Raw genomic sequence first — 15,055 nt, 5'->3', positions numbered from 1 at the left:
TTATCTTGTGTTTTACACAATACAAAAGTTATTCTTACACAACCTTGTGTAGCGTCTCTTTTTGGAGTGTGGCTTGTGTGTCGCCTGTGTGTCCTGCGTGGATGCTTTACACATTTCCTCTGGAGTTTGGCCCGCCCGCTCTGCACCACGCTACCCGTCTCTAACATCATCAAAAACAAATTCGGGGAAACAGAGACATGAATCTTTGAGGTTTTAGGGCAAAATACGCACAGAAAAGCAAAGGGCAAATCACAAGGAACTGTACTCTGAATGGAGGTTAGGTGCAATTTTAGGATGGCACCTATGTAATGGAGGTTGGACACACCAAGCGGGTCAGCCCAGTCAATGTTTTTACTCCTATGTTGGTCTTTTTTTATGGAAGTCTAAAACCTCCATGGGGGTGTGATGAAGGCTGTATCTGGCGAAGTCTTCTCAAAGTCAAATGCTGTTAAATGAGGCTCCACTAAAGACCTGGGTTTTGGGAGCAAAATGCAGGGGCTGAACTATATGAAGTCCTCTTTTTGGTCAGATACTGTTCGTGCCATTGCCCTCTCAAGATTTGTACCTTCAGAGTTAGTCTCTTTTTTGGGTCTCAAAATCCTTTAGAGAGGCAAGTCTCAAGATGTATCTGATGAAGTCCTCTCCTCTAAATTGGCTATCTTTGCTACAATATCCCTGTGAAGCTCTAGAGGTATTGGAAATCTCAAAGATTTTAAGTCCCACAAAAGCAGTTTTTGGTATCTGCTATGGCTCACAAGACCTCAGGACATCACATGAAGGCAAGACCTTGGGATCAAATCTTCCATATTTCCCAAGTCCTAATTCACAGTTAACTCTGAATGGGCAGGTCTCACCCAAGTGCCCCCCAACTGCCCTTCCCAACTGCCCTCCGGCGCTGGGACGAGTGACACCTTACATCCAGGTATTCTGCCAAAAGGCCTAAGCCATAATCTCTGCTCTGTAAGTAGTTTTCCAACCTCATCATGGGGAAATGCTGATAGGGGTGCAGATGCATGCTGGCTAATGCTAATTAGTCTTCTGAGGCTTCAGACAGGCAAAGTGTAACTTTTTAAAATTTATATTCACCAATAAATTATAAACACTTTATTTCAATCAAAGATCTTAGAAGCAATACAATAAATACAGTAAAATCAATCATAAAAATAACAATTGAACTCAATATTAAAATCCTATAAAACATAACTCATTATATAATTACAGTAAAATGCCAGATGAGATATAATTTCCCGGTGCTACATGAGGCCTTCTGTAAACAAGTTTGGTTATTCTTCTCTTGAAATCTCATCTATGTAGCCTTTAAGACCTTGCGATCAGAGTGTTGCAGCATGGAAATGATTTTTGATGAACAGGCCAAATACATTCTAGGTGTTTTGCAACAGAAAAAACAATGTTCGATGCAGTATCTGACCTGCATATTCTAAGTGCTACTTTATATTGGCAAATGCCCAAATTTCTACAAAGAGGCACTATCCATCATTTGCGTTGCCTGAGGTAAGTGGGACAGAAGAATAAATGATGAAACTCAGTCTCTTCTGCGTTCTTACATGCTTCATAGACCTTGCTACCTATATTGGAACCCGTCCAATTGCAAGTTACTGTGTTACGTAATAAGGTCCCCAACCTAAACCTCATATATAAAGACCTTGTAAAAGGGGGGTCTATTTCAATAAGAAAAGACTCAAATCTTGGGGCTGGCTTAAAATCTAGAAATCCGGTTGATAATGTACCCATATACTCTTTCTAAATTAACTCCCTCCAAACTAAGAATCCCTCAAAAATGCCTATGGAGGTAAATGGCCATGCATTTTGTGCATATTTTTCAGTGTGGAGCCGCACAATTATATCTAATAGAGGAAGTGGTATCCCTATACTTCTCAGGGAATTCCAAAGTTTACTTCTAGGTACCATATCAAAGACTGCACTTAGGTCAACAAATGCGACGTAAAGGCTTCCTTGGTTAATATCCACTATTTTCCACCTTAACATTTGAAGTCTAAAAACCTGATCCACGGTAATTGTCTTCAATCAGAATACCCTGCTTGGAACTGGGAGAGGCTATTGTTATGCTCAATTCATGTTAGTAAGTGGTTCAGTATGTGCCTGCAGAATATTTTTTGATCTATATCAATTAGACTGATCGGGCGATAACTTGCTGGGCCAGATCTAGAGCCCTTTTAAAAATTGGAACTATCTTTCCAGGTAGCAGATATTTGGGTACCTGCCAATTATGGCTTTAAAAATACCATTTAGGAATGGTGTCCAAATATCAAGTTCTGCTTTAAATAATTCCACAGGAATCTCATCTGGCCTGGGTGTCTTACCTAATTTCTGGGCATTGATCGCACAGTGTGTTTCCGTTAAAGTGAAGAAACAGAATTACCATTAGACTCCCTTGTTAATATATCTTCTCAGTGGGGTTTTTGGCGCCTTTGTCAAGTATCAATACTACTTCATCTTGAAGGACAGGGGTGTCGGGAAACCCTGTCACCTCCACCATATAAGGATTGAAAGTGGCTTGTCCACTCTTTTGGTAGAATATTACTATCAGGTCTCATCTTATATGATTCACTGCCATAGCTAATCAAATGCCAAAAAGCTGTTTGATTTCTGTCATGAACTGTGCCCATTATTTCTCCCCAAAGGTTTGTACCCCATGTAATTTGGTCCTGTTTCCGGGCCTCCTTATATTTTTCCCCAGCTATCTTGAGATCCCTAGCAACATTGCTTTTAATGGCTTTAATCAAATTAGACTTAGATATTCTACAGGTTTTATCATACCAAGTAGACTGTGTATCAGGTTTTGAGATCCACCTAGGGAGAGAGTTAGTAAAAAATACGGTTTCTAAAAACCACAAAGCACTTGTTATATGAATCCATGATGAGGTGAGGGGAAAACGTTTGCTCAACAATTTCTGACATAGTTACACCCAGATTATGATAAAGTTGTGCATAAGTCACGTCATTTAAAGCTATCACTCTCCATTTAACATTTCTCCTGTCGGTAGCTACCTTTTTTGTACTTTGCTGACCTGGGGCGTCAGGCCTACCTTGAAGGGTAAGTAATACAGGAAGGTGATTGCTTTCGTATCAATCTAGCACTTCCATATCATTAAGATTTGGCCAAGAGTACATATCTGAAAATACCTAGTTGATGTTACTTAAGTAATTTCCCATTTTGAAAGTGGGCTTTAATGATAGATCAGAGTTTTTTTTACCATTACATGCTCTGATATGACAGCATAATAAAAGGTCTATTATCTGCAGAACCACTTTCATCATTGATTTTACGCAAGGCCCTTGATTTTGGGGAATGGCTTTGGCTTAGTATTCTTCATACGCAATGCCCCACAGAAGTTCTAATGGATCAAATTTAATGTTAGAATCTCTTCCCACGACAACAACTAGTAGTACCAGCAAAGCTGTGGACTCATTTGACTTTGGGCAGCTTCTGTTATAGACATTGTACAAAGGAGTTTTCTCCCGTTCCAAGATAAGAGTTCCAGAGCAAGAATATCTGGCAAGTTTATATTTAGCTGTTTCACCCGGAAGCCTAATACAATGTTGACCCATATTATTAATCACCCCAAGGGTCTACCTGGCTTGTGAACTTACACCTGGTACAAAAAAGGTCTTAAAGCCAACTTTGTGAATTGGTGCTAGACCCCAAGTTTCCTGGGACATAATAAAATCTCATTTGACGATAAAAGCCCCCCAGTCTTCTTGCAGCAGTTTATTCCTCAAACCAGCTATGTTCCAGGTAACTATTGATAACATGATAATTTTACCTTTTGGTAGCCGAAGAACATCTCCTGGACTAGCAGGACCTGAGAGTGCCTACCCAAGCATGGTGCACCAGCATGGAGTCGGATCATTTATAGAAACCGTACTAACACATGCAGGCTCATATATAGTGGTAGGAGGTAGGCATTTGGGCACAGGGTGGAGTTGCATGTTACATAAATTAGCCCCTAGTATCCCCCCAAATAAGAGGGTGACTAGCATTAGGCGAAGTCATCCAGAATGGATTTTCATGGACATTTGGTACCTTCTTAAGTCAGTCACTACACCTGAGTGCTGATGCAAGTGGCTCAGTGCTGCAATGGGATGTGTTCTACTTTATTTAAATTGAGTTAGTGGGTCGAGAAGTCCTATGGTCTAAGTCAATAGATTATTAGCCGGCTCAAATGTGGTCAGGATTAATGCTAGGTTATCAAAACCTTGGCTACTACTTCCTCACCTTTTCACCATTTAATTGGATTTTTAATAAATATTAAAACTGTTTTTGAAATATTTCTGCATCTTATCCCGAATCAGAGTGAACAAAAATAGTACTTTAATAGTGCCTATTATATTCTCCTCATAGGATCAACTACAGCCCTGTATAGTGATTATAGCATTTAGCGATTAGTCACTGTAGGAACAAGACAACATGAGATTCTTGCATGTTCCGCTTTTAAATTATAGGAATGCTACATCGAGGCCTACAAGGCCCACGTTTGTGTAACCTAATTAACATTTAAAGGCAGGGTTTCCCTCCAATCACAAGGATTATTTTGACAGGTTCACCCACAGGTTTAAAGGTTGCAGGAGCAGCCTTCTCACGTATGCCTGAAACCATGTTTTCCTTGTTATCCTAGTAGATGTCACGATATGTGCTGTCTTCCACTGGTAGCTCAATAGATATGCTTTAATCAATAGAAGAGAAGTTTTACCCTGATCAGGGCACATCACACATTAGTTGTAAGTAGAGACATAGGGGCATATTATCAAGGGGGTTTATCTCCGCTTTTTTGGCTTTAAAAGCCAAGAAAGCGGAGATAAAATTATCTCCCTATTACCTAGCTGTCGCTAACACCAGTTAGCGACAGCTAGTAGGAGATAGCAACCATCTTGGGCCCCACTTTGCATGTCAGTGATATTTATCACTAATGACATGCAAAGTGGGCGTGCCAAGATGTTAGCGACTGGAAACAGTCGCTAACATCGCTATCTCCTATTACCAACTTTTGGAGATATTCCCGCTAAGCGCGAATATCTCCAAAAGCTAATACCTGCCCTGATCAGTTCTTAGCCATGTTATCCAATGGGAGGTGGATAACATGGCTAAGAGCATTAGCTCGGTAATGCATGAATATCACTGACTTTTCAGCGATATTCATGCATTGCGGCCGTTTTTTATCGCATTTGTGATAAACCTTGGTAATACCAAGGTTTATATGCGATAAAAATCGCCGCAGCTCAGCGGTACATTTTTGTCTCTAACCAAGTAATAGCGATATTTATCGATATTGCTTGGTAATATGCCCCATACTTTCTTCGATTTCCACCACTATGGTGTTCCATCAAGCTTGCTTACAATAACAAATAATGTTTTTGATTTTGTATCCCTTCCCCCCATTCACTCATGTGCAGGCAATATAATTTTCAGTTCAGATTGCCCTGGACCTACCAAACGCAGTATTTCTGACAGTGCTGCAACATTGATCCGTCAAATATGCCACAATGGAAGGCTCCACCAAGAACAGAGCCTATTGAACTTTCCATACTTCATCACAACATCAGAAGCTTGAACCATGGTGCAATAGTAAAATGGAAATTCAGAAGCACAGCTCTAGTCTGCCAGTTTAAAATAGTGCCGGATATAGGTCCTTGCTCTATTCTTTTCTGTCCATCGATCATCATGATTTGAAAATGAGGTTTAGCTAATTTCAGAATATGTAGTATTTTCCATTTCATGATCTTTTGATGCTTCCTCTCCTTGATCATCACCTTCTTCGTCTCTAAAAGCCTTCTTCAGGGCTGTCTCAAGGCATTTTTTAATGCCTTTCATGTTGTGTCTGCCCACCAGGTAGTAGATAAAGGGATTGACACTGCTGTTGATGGAGATAACAAGGTACACTGTGAAGAAGAAAGCACCAGCAAAAAAACTTGATGGGAGCAACTGTAGGTAAAGTGAAAGCCATAACACCCTCATTGGTGCCACAGAAAGGAGGAAGACAAAGATTGTTGCCACAATGATGATGATCAGCCTAGATGACTGGCTTTTCATTGAGGTCCTCCGGGTGCTAAGGAGCAGGATCAAGCTAGATATAAGCATAATGGGGATACTCACCAACAAGACCAGGACTGATAGAAATATCTGAACAGCAGTACACCTCTCTGCTATTATGCCAAAAAGCTCAGGAGGGCATCCCAGGTTGTCCACCAGAGTCACCAGGATAGAAACCCCCCAAATCAAGACACATACAAGGGTGGATCGTACCTTCTGTCTTTTGTAACTGCATCTGATGGGATAATGAACTACTATACACCTCTCCAAGCTAATGGCTAGTCTGATAAACATATCTGCATAGTTTGCCAATCCCATTATAATCTCCAATGCAAAGAAAACTTGCAATGGGTTGGTTATACCTTCTTGCTTCACAAAAAGAGAAATTGTAATGCACATCACAATGGAGACAAAGATGAGATAGATAAGGTCAGCAACTGCAAGGTTGATGATGTAGATTGTACTGCTGGTGCTCTTAATTTTGAAGCTCAAGTACCAGAAGACCACACTGTTCCCAATTATCCCAAAAAGAGAGATGAGCAGAATGAAACTAGCCGCAATTATAAAACTGGTTGTGGAATTGTCCAGCGCCGTCTGATTAAGCTCCTCAAGATCTGTATAATTGAGGGTCAGGTTTCCTATTCCTGCCATGGTGATGCCTCCAGAAGGACTGCTGGTGGAAGAGAGAACATATGTTTAGTTCCAAGGCTTTGCTTTTTAATAGCAGTTTTGAATACTGAGTTAATAGAAGTATATTAAGTGGCAGATATATACATCAAGTTCCATCCTGCTATAGATGGTCAGTTTATACAGATCCATGGAATATGATCCTTGATCCCTGTAGCATCCTACAGTACAGTGTAAATGTCTCTATCCGGATGATTTAGGAAAGGTTGTTAACTAGCTATGATAGATATGATGTAAAAAAAACAAATAGTAATTGGGTCACTATTAATTCAAAACTTGACACTGGAAAAATACATTTTAGCAGATAATATAGAATGATACATACCGAAACTGTTTAAAGAATTAAACACGTGACAACCTTATAATAATGAAGGGCCCGATTCACAGAACTAACTTAAGACAAAATCCTAAACGTACTACTTTTGGTATTCACAGAAGGCATTTAGTAGTGGTAAAGTTAGGATTTTGTCTTAAGTCTGTCTTAAGTCTGTCCTAAGTCTGTCCTAAGTCTGTCCTAAGTCTGTCCTAAATTTGTCTTAAGTTTGTCTTAAGACTGTCTTAAGTCATACTTAAGACAAAATCCTAACTTTACTACTACTAAATGCCTTCTGGGAATACCAAATGTAGTAGGACAGACTTGAGACAGAATTAAGACAGACTTAAGACAAACTTAGGACAGACTTAAGACAGACTTAAGACAGACTTAAGACAGACTTAAGACAAACTTAAGACAGACTTAAGACAAACTTAGGACAGACTTAAGACAGACTTAAGACAGACTTAAGACAAAATCCTAACTTTACTACTACTAAATGCCTTCTGTGAATACCAAAAGTAGTAAGTTTAGGGTTTTGTCTTAAGTTAGTTCTGTAAATCGGCCCCTTTGCCCTCTTTTCTAGTTCTGACAAGGGAAATTCAGAGTCTTCAGTGTCTGACATTTTCTGAGGGGTTGTGCTTACATCTATTGCTGCGAAGTGGCCTTTAAGGATTCATAAGAAAGAAAATACATAGCAAATGCCAGACACCTGCATGTCGCAGTCCCTAAGAAACCATTTCCCAAATCATTTTCTCACATCATAGAGGCATTGTGGTGGTATTGAAAGGTGAGGCATACAGAGTCAGTTGACCTGCTAAAGCCTACTTAGTGTGGGATTACCTATTGCTCATTGGAACCCTGAGTATGAAATCCATCGGAGTAATAATTTGCCCGCAGCATAGGCAGAGATGGAAAGAGAGCTCTGTGACTTGGGAGAATCAGTGACAGAATGAAGCTGCTTGGCATGTGCGTTGGCAAATTAATAAGTTAAATTGTTGGTGGCAGAAGATGAGGGCCTTCCCTCCAAAATGTTCACATGTTCATTGGTCCTTTCCTCTCAGGTCCACTTTGCCTCACTCTTGCCCACCCAAATACAGCCTCTGAGCAGTATAGCATCCCTCAGTGATGATGGACTAGCCCTAGCTGTTACGAAGACAAGCTGAAAAATCTATTTGTGTCCAATAAAAAAACTCAGTAGGACTACTAAAAATCACTGATTTCCTCAAGAGACTGATGAGATGATCATACTTAATTCAATTGCGTTCACATACCATCCCTACTGTCCTCTTGAGTATACATCTCTTTATACCTATTTTGTTCATCCACAATCCTAGAACACAAATGAATATGTTGCCCCAATTTAAAATTGGATTTCAAAACTCTCTAGATGTATTCTCTAGTCTGTCATAAACGTTTTACATGTAATTATCCCTAATTTTGATAGTCATTTAGGCCATTACATCATCCTAACCCAGTTTAAACACATAAGTCACTTTGTTTATCACTGAAGACGATCTATATAGACATTTAAAAAACTCTTCCTCTTTTCCAGGAAAAATCATGTTAGTTTGTTAGACATTCTATCAATACTGAAAGTATTCAAACAGCTTTTATTTTGTTTTAGGATGTTCTGATTGTTTGACCCCTTAATATGGCCTGATGCCTCTCACACAAGCCTCTTCCTGATGATGCTTGTTTGCCATGCCCTTAATTCCAGTGTGGTCCCTATTTACATGTAACTATTTTAAGACTTGAATTGATCACTAGATACTAAAACATGAGAAGTATTTATAGCTATTGCACTGTAACTTAATTTGCTTTAGGCACATAGGGGCACATGCATCAAGCTAGGCAATTGCGATTCCTTAATCGCGGTTCCATAATAATCGCTATTAAGGAATCGCAATTGCCTATGCATGTAGGTTTTGCAAAAATACTTGCGATTCCTACACATTCCTTAATTGCGAATTGCAAATTGCGATTCCTAATTAAGGAATGCCTTCCCATTCATTCCTATAGGCCCATAGGAATGAATGGGAAGCCATTCACAATTTGCGAGTACCAAATAGGTCCTCACAAATTGCTAATGCAATTTGGAGAGTTCTAGGGGACCTTAAAGGCCACCCTGATGCACCCCCAAATTTGGCATGTATGCTCATGTGGCGCATACATATGCACCACATAGCACTTTTAAAAAAATTCACTTTTGTTCATTTTTCATAGTTTTTGCAAATTACCATCTACTTGCAGTTGATGGTAATTAGCATTTCCTAAATGCGAAGTCGCATTCAGGAAAGGTTTTGATGCATCCCAAATAGGGAATCGCAATTTGTGATTCCCTAAAGTATTCGGAATGTAGGTAATTGCTAAATTTGCGATCATCTATATTGCGAATGGGTTTTGAGTTGATGCATCTCAATTGCCTAAATATGGTCGAAAAGGGGCCGATTCTGCGAATCGACCCGTTTGCGATTGGTATTTAGGTTGACACATGTGCTCCATAGTGCTATGCCATAACTGGTCATAAATGTAATTGTGTTATGATATTGTGGGAGTAAATGTTTTTTCTTCCCAATATCTGAGAATGTGTTACGCTGCGCTCTATAAAGGAGGGCTGTCATTTGCCAAGAAAGCAGATATCATCACTGCTCATAGCCATACAGCAGAAACCATTAACATTATTTACCTTCGGTAATAGGTGAGATGATTGTTTTATAGGTGGCCCATGTTGCCTGTAAGACACCTCTTGTCTCACTAAATGATTGAGCTATTTGGGCTGTCTTTACTTTTGAATTTGTCTTGCATTGGCATGGCTATAGTTGATCCTCGCAAACACAAGGAGATAATGGACGGAGTGCTGAAACTTTTCAGACACTCACCCCCGTCACACATCTGGTTTGAATCCATCATCATTCTTTAGCTCACTTTGCCACCTCAGTTCAGACATAGCTTTATGCAAATCAGTCTTGACCCTGTGCCTCATGAGAACAGTCCAGCCCGAACTGCAAAGCCATGTCTTCACTGGACCAGAAACAAGCATCAGGGTACCGGTTTCTGGGTAACACCCGTCATCAGCCAGGCTAGCTTGAATCCAGTGGCAAAGTGAGCAAGGGACCCACATCTGGGCATACCCTGCCAACTTATGGCAAACAAAGCAAACACAAGGAGATGTTGGATGGAGTGCTGTACCTTTTCAGACACCCAACCCCTTGTGTTTGCTTTGTTCGCCCTAAGTTGGCAGGGTATGCCCAGACGTGAGTCCCTTGCTCACTTTGCTACTGGATTCAAACTAGCCTGGTTGATGAGGGCTGTTAGCCCGGAACCAGTCCCAGGATGCTTGTTTCCGGTCCAGGGAAGACATGGCTTGGCAGTTTGGGCTGGACTGTTCCCATGAAGCACAGTGTCAAGGCTGATTTTCATATGTGTCTGATCTGGGGTGACAAAGTGAGCTAAAGAATGATGATGGATTCAACCCAGATGTGTGACTGGTGTGAGTGCTTGAAAGGTTTCAGCTCTGCATCCATCATCTCCTTGTGTTTGCTCTATAGTTGATCCTCTACTGAAATTAAACACGGCAACCCAGTGAGGGTTTGCAGAATGGTGAGATGTTTTCCAAGTTAATTGTGCCAAAGACATCAGTGAGATCCTGAAGAAGCAGTTGTGTACTTCATTCAGCATGTGTAGCAAAATGTCTAAAATCTTTAGGGTAGCAGTTTCAATGTCCCCATTTGTTAGGATAATGGAATGGTCAGACGTTTTTTAGTTTAGTCCTTTGAGTCAAAAAGTTATAATTGATAAGAATTCAGGGGCAGAGAGAGCACTAACAGCCTTTGGGGAAGGATGCAGGATGTCTGACCTGATAAGATCAATTTTACACATGGGGCGATTTGCTGATAATATTGGTGACTCTTCATTTTCTTTTCGTGCAAGATTCACAATTGTACCCGCATGGGTCTCCAGGCATCAATGCCACCACCAGTTTGTGGCTCTTCCCTCAGGCCCCTGTTTTCACACAGGTATTAATTCAACTGCTTTGGTCCTACAAGAAATGTATGTCATAGTCTCCCCATGTCTAGACAACTGACCAATGTCTACTTCCTCTCTCTTCAAGACATTGCAAAATTTACAGCAGATATGCCAGCTGATTTGGATACACATATTCTTTATCATCTGAGAGAAACCTTGTCTATCCCAGGTGCAAGGTAAAGGGTCAGTTTAGGGCACATGTGAGGAATGTGTTTATCTCCACAAACAGATCAAACCTGTTGCACAGGAGCCGCCCATCTCTGATTACATGGCAATAAGCGTTCATATGGAAATAGCTATTGCTGCAGAGGTCAACGTGTGCATCAACCTGCACTGTCCCCTCTGGTCTGGAGAATGCTTCTGTAAACTCCCTTATTCCAATCTCCAGGTAAGCAACAGAGGCTCTCATTTGGTGGCATAACTCATTCCATTTACTGAGGGGAAGGGGCTAGAACTTGGTGATCCTGTTCCTACTCATGTAATCAGGAAGAGGTAGGGTGCAATGCTGAAAACCTAGGAAGGGTGGATCGAGCAAGGTGTAGCCCGGTCCTAAGATTAGAGGTCGCCACAGATCGTCCCATGCACTTCTATTTTTGGCACATGCCTCCTGGGTCAGGCAGTCTTTTTTGTATGGACCTCCACTCACCCATTCTACAGGAAAGACGAATGGGTTAGTGGGTTGTCTCTGCTGGCTGTGCTGCTCTCTGTGGATTTGTATCAATACCAAGCTTTATCATACTTCCTGGATGTGGAGCTGGCCCTGGATGGATCTCTTTGGAACAGAAGGTAATCCCTTCTTCCTGTTTTTTGTACAGTACTCTTTCCCCATGGGGAGCAAATGTTCTAACCTTCTTTTGACCTTCACTCCCATTCTGTTGCTGACAAGGGTTCTCTGGAAGGCAGGGCAGAGAGATTCCTCGCTGCTATCACCTTTTTACCCATTCTGACCTTGGACCATGGTTCTTCGCCATTTAACTGAGAATCCCTATTGGGTACTGTCAGTGACCCAAAGTTGTCTTCTCCAGTCACTTTTCTCCCCTCCGTTTTTATGGCTTCTGCAGCTGGTGGTCTATAGATTGAGACTTTAGGCCTGTAGAGGAAACAATGTTATGGAGAAATCCCACTATCAGGGTTTCAAGTGACAATAGCACTCACTGTACCTGAGTCACTGGTCGCATTGCTCTTTGTCTGTTCCCCCAGGGTCCTGTCTAATGGAAATGTGGTCCATTCAACATCCTGAACCACCTGTGGGGCAGATTCTTAAAGAGATGGACAGTCCAAGAGGACATGCCCTCCTCAGCGGGGCTTTGAAACATGGACGTTAATACATACAGAATACCTCTCAGGTATGCTCTCTCATATGGGCTTCAAAAATAAAATAATGCACAAGATGAGAAGGGGACCTGAGTCCCCAGATGACTCAGGTGCCCCTCAGGCGGTGGGTGATTTGCTATGACTCGTGAAGGTCCTTGGAGTTCCTGAGTTTCCCAAGGCAAACCCATTCACATTCATGGGTCGATATTAGGGGCGTTCTGTCCAGACTAAGTCAAAGACTTTGTCACTTCGCGAAACTCTACGATGTTTTTTTTACGCCCAGCATATGCATGACTGGTCTCTGGAAGGGATACGCAGATGTCGCTTGGACTCAAGCCAGTTGGTTTCTGGTTTGGCAGCTCACGTCTACCTTGCACGACCTGTCCTACCAGTAATTATTTTGTAATATTACGTAAAACACACTGTGCTACTAAATCCCTTTGTGGAGTACATCGCTGTCTGTCATTTCTAATATACAAACACAACCTGAAACGTATGTTTTGACACAGTTACCAACTATAGCACAAAAAATGACCCACTAAAAACCAGGGGCAACTAGGCTCACAAACAGACAGACAAACTACCAGACGTGTGACTGGCCCCCCAAAATAACGACACAAACACAATAGCACAAAACTACACACTTGAGCGCTGCTAAGCAACTCTTGACTTCGTAAATATACACTAATTGAATCACATTGTGGTAACCACCGTAACCCCACTGACACACAGCCAACGTACACAAACACAAATCCACACAAGTCTCTCAGAAGCGCTAGCAACAAAACAGGTGCAGCTCACTGACACACAGCCAACGCACACAAATCAACACAAGTCTCTCAGAAACGCCAGCAACAAAACAGGTGCAGCTCACTGACACACAGCCAACGCACACAACAACAAATAAACACAAGTATCTCAGAAAGGCCAGCAACAAAACAGGTGCAATAAAATAACAGCCACGCAGGGATCTTGCTCTCCTGACCCCCGGAGCGCCGCCTGCAGCCTGTGCTGCGCCTCATACCTCGGGTCTGGCGCGTGGGAGCCACGGGTATGATGGACACCAGATGTCCTGCTCTGCGGGGTCGAGTGATGCTGTCACGCGCCCACACTGCTGCTCATGGAGGTGGCACTCTGGGGAGAGGCAGGCAGGATTCTCCTACTTTACTCCAAGCAGAGCCAGTGCAGGGCGCCCTCTTCCAGCCCAGCCGTTCCCTCAAAGGTTGTTGTCCCGATTCTCAGACCTGTTCTTTAATACTCTGGCTTCAGAGGGCCGAACAATGGGAAGCGCCAGTTTCCAGGAAATAATGTGACATTTCGCACCCTGGGAAATTTCCAATGACTCACAAGCTGCTCATTGAATCTCCGGCATCCAAACCACGCAGCCATTGAAGGGCAACAAGGAAGTGGGTCTGGGTGAACAGGGTGCCTCGCGGGACTGCAGGAAACAAGAACAGGGGTTGCTGACCCTGAAAGGCTATTGGCTGCAGTCCCAACGGTGGCCTCTCTCAGCTCAAAGAGCATCATTGGGCATTGGGTCCATGCTTACTCAGCATCGTTGACAATGACTAGCAGCAATAAGTATGTTACCAGTGAGGCCCTCATCTGGGTCCTCCGTACGCCATTTCTAATGTGAACTCAGGGTTTCCCCTCTATCGTTGGTTCAGCAAGTGTAGTGGCACCAATGCCCAGACCCGGATGGGGACCATTGTACTCTGCTTATTGCTGTACTTTACTCCTGTTCCCCATCTACCGGTGGTGCAGCAGGTGCACTTGCACCAGGGCCCAGAACCATTAGGGGGCCCATTGAACTCTGATATTTGCTTTGTTTTACTACCACAACAGTAGTCAGTGGGGGCATTTCCCCTGCTTGTACCAGGGGCAGTGGCATCCAAGCTACGCCACTGCCCCGGGGAAGGGAAGGGAGGGGAAGATTGTGCCCTACACAGGTGTTTGTAGTAGGGAGGCTCTCTTGCAAATCAAGACTGCAAATAGCACATTTTACAGTTTGTGCAACTCAGAATGAACAAAATCTTGTGCCAATGACAATGACTCTTTATTTGTGTGATTAATAAAAACCGATACAAAAGAACGATCAGTGTAAAAAAGATAGTTAAAATTGAATAATATAATAATATATGTTCACATCTTGTTCCTAAAACCACCGTTTGGTGTTTTGTTTTCTAAAATGCAATTAATGTTAATCCTTTAAATCCGCTGGGCGAACTTTCAATGGGAGCCAGACTGCATGGAACCTTCATCCGGGTGGATTCCATGTGGTATCAAGGTTGACCTGTCCATTAGGGCTTGACGAGCGTGGTAGATGAACTTAGCAAAATTGGCCATGTGCTTCACTGTCTCCAGTGCATATAACTGAAGGACAGCCTCCTTTGCTGTCCGCGTGCCCAGTTGGAGGAGAGTGGGCCTTAGATGGATTCGGCGGACTAGCAACAGGGCGGGACAGCATAGTAAGATGTGAGCCAATGATTCACGCTTATAGTAGCAGAGACGACACTCCGTGATCACTGGTCTTACTTTCACAGTAGGGTAGAGATATTTTAAAGGGAGCGGGTGTAGTCTGGCTGCAAAAATCCTTTGTCAGGCTTGCCTCCCCACCGGCTGTGTGAGATGTAATTTAAGGC

The 15,055-nt window shown here is 42.4% G+C and overlaps 1 protein-coding gene across 2 annotated transcripts; it reads right to left on the bottom strand.

The window, feature by feature from the left end:
* Positions 1-1,089: 1,089 nt before the first annotated feature.
* On the bottom strand, positions 1,090-13,669 carry LOC144791168 (proto-oncogene Mas-like). 2 transcript variants are annotated; one of them, XM_078665848.1, is made up of 2 exons: positions 13,438-13,669; positions 1,090-6,743 (listed from the first exon to the last, which is right to left on the bottom strand). In XM_078665848.1, the coding sequence occupies exon 2, from the start codon at positions 6,719-6,721 to the stop codon at positions 5,720-5,722; it is 1,002 nt and encodes a 333-aa protein (XP_078521974.1). In that variant the 5' UTR covers positions 6,722-6,743; positions 13,438-13,669; the 3' UTR covers positions 1,090-5,719. The 2 variants fall into 2 exon arrangements, with proteins under 2 accessions (XP_078521974.1, XP_078522038.1); XM_078665912.1 differs by having other exon boundaries at positions 1,090-6,740; positions 13,438-13,623.
* Between the last annotated feature and the right edge of the window lie 1,386 nt (positions 13,670-15,055).

The sequence above is a fragment of the Lissotriton helveticus genome, chromosome 1_1 (genome assembly GCF_964261635.1).
Source record: "Lissotriton helveticus chromosome 1_1, aLisHel1.1, whole genome shotgun sequence".
Taxonomy (NCBI): Eukaryota; Metazoa; Chordata; class Amphibia; order Caudata; family Salamandridae; genus Lissotriton; species Lissotriton helveticus.
Note: the sequence above shows the minus strand (reverse complement) of the source record. Positions and strands in the feature narration are given on the sequence as shown.